At 39.9% G+C, this 1,741-nt stretch overlaps 1 protein-coding gene across 1 annotated transcript in view; it reads left to right on the forward strand.

Annotated features, from left to right (window-relative positions):
• The window catches only part of LOC104543301 (ryanodine receptor 2-like), a gene marked incomplete at its 3' end in the record, with an annotated part of 48,549 nt that extends 47,020 nt beyond the window's left edge, over nucleotides 1–1,529 (forward strand). The window contains exon 18 of the mRNA XM_010187881.1: nucleotides 1,313–1,529. Within this exon, the coding sequence (XP_010186183.1) occupies nucleotides 1,313–1,529 (217 nt within the window). The remainder of the gene's footprint in view (nucleotides 1–1,312) is intronic.
• Nucleotides 1,530–1,741: the final 212 nt, after the last annotated feature.

Raw genomic sequence — 1,741 nt, forward strand, 5'->3', positions numbered from 1 at the left:
GATGAGTTAAGATTAATTCAGCCAATCTGTATTCTGGTTGCTCTACTGTTTTTCTAAAAATTTTAAGTCACACTGGACATGCCAGACTTCTGCTTTCATGTATTGAATAGTTTGAGACTATAACATGACAAAAAGGATTGTATGATGTTCCAAGAGGGGGACCAACTTTATCGAGACTGGCAAAGTTGAATGCTGAAAGCTGGTGTCAGTTGGAGACGGAGCAATGGCGAATACTACAGAAGCCAACAGCTTCTGCAGCGGTTATGTCAGGCTCTCAGTCTGGAGGCAATGTGCACTTCTTCAGGCTTTGCCTTGGGCAGTGCGGGAGATGTGGCGAAACTACAGACATGCGTGCTATGAAATGCAAAACTAGAAACTGTCATGCTTTGTCTCTGTCATGAGAGATGTATCAGACAGATATTATTCAGATGCTTACTGTGGTTTGGAAAGTGTTCTGGTATAGCATTGACAAAAATCTTACAAGATACTCTCAGTAAATAGAAAAGAGAGAAAAATATTCTGTTGTAAAGCTAGTTTTTTGGGTGTTTTTTGATTCTTTCTGGAGGGCAATCTGGGAAGATCTTGCAGTATTATGTCATTGCTACTTCATGATCACCTCATTCATTGATTTTTTTTTTCAGTAACAAAAAACCATGACAAACTCACCATTTTGTAATGGAAAAAGAATACGTTCCCCTAGGTTTCAACTAACTTTACAAGTTTCATTTACAAATGTTTCAGGGGAGAAAACATGGGAGATTCTTATGTTCTGTCCTAAGGATTTAGTGTTCTGTGAGAGAAAAGAAAGAACTCCATAGAGTTCTATAGAAATTAGGAGTTCTATAGGAATCTCCATAGAAATTCCATAGAGTTTTTAGGCTCATTTCTCAAATGAAAGACACTGGAGAACTCCTCAGTGGAGAGAGTTCAGAAGTGGTTGATCACTCTGGATTATAACCTCTGCCCCCTCAGATTCGATAGTCTGCTGCTTACTTCATAGGTGTGCTAAGTGAACTGATTATTTGCTTTATGTCTGCTTTGGTCTCATGAGTTAGAATACATTTCTGGAAGTGAAAATTACCTAGAAGAAAGAATTGCTTCCTTTTCCCCATCTGTTTTTGCACCTCCTACTCAATAAACTCCAGCACTAGTTAGGGAAAGTTAAACTGTAAACAATGGAAACAATCTGCAAGACTCTTTTTCGTTTTTTTTCTTGTTTTAGAAGAATAGCAGTCAGTAGTTAGGCTTACAGACTGATGAAGTTTGACATCAGATGTGTCTCGGTTATCTAACATAACGCTGATGTTTGCAGGGTACGTTTCCTTCTTGGAGGTCGCCACGGAGAGTTCAAGTTCCTTCCTCCACCTGGGTATGCCCCATGCTTTGAAGCCGTGCTGCCCAAGGAGAAGCTGAAGGTGGAGCACAGCCGGGAGTACAAGCAGGACCGCAGCTACACCAGAGACCTACTGGGGCCCACTATTTCTCTGTCACAAGCAGCTTTCACTCCAGTCCCTGTCGATACTAGCCAGGTATGGAAACTGAAAGAGTGTGTTTTCATTTTTAAACACACATATTATAGCCCTCTGTTCTTTTACATTTGATTGAATATGTGGCTTGTCTCAAACTTGTTTTTTCTTGGAATTTGGTCGGTACATTCCATTGTGAAAACTTGAAAAGTGATGTGTGAGCCCTTCTAGTGCTCCCTAGAAATTTCATAGAAATTTCAGTGATATTTAATTTC

This window comes from Mesitornis unicolor, unplaced genomic scaffold (genome assembly GCF_000695765.1).
Source record: "Mesitornis unicolor isolate BGI_N332 unplaced genomic scaffold, ASM69576v1 scaffold22907, whole genome shotgun sequence".
Lineage (NCBI taxonomy): Eukaryota > Metazoa > Chordata > Aves > Mesitornithiformes > Mesitornithidae > Mesitornis > Mesitornis unicolor.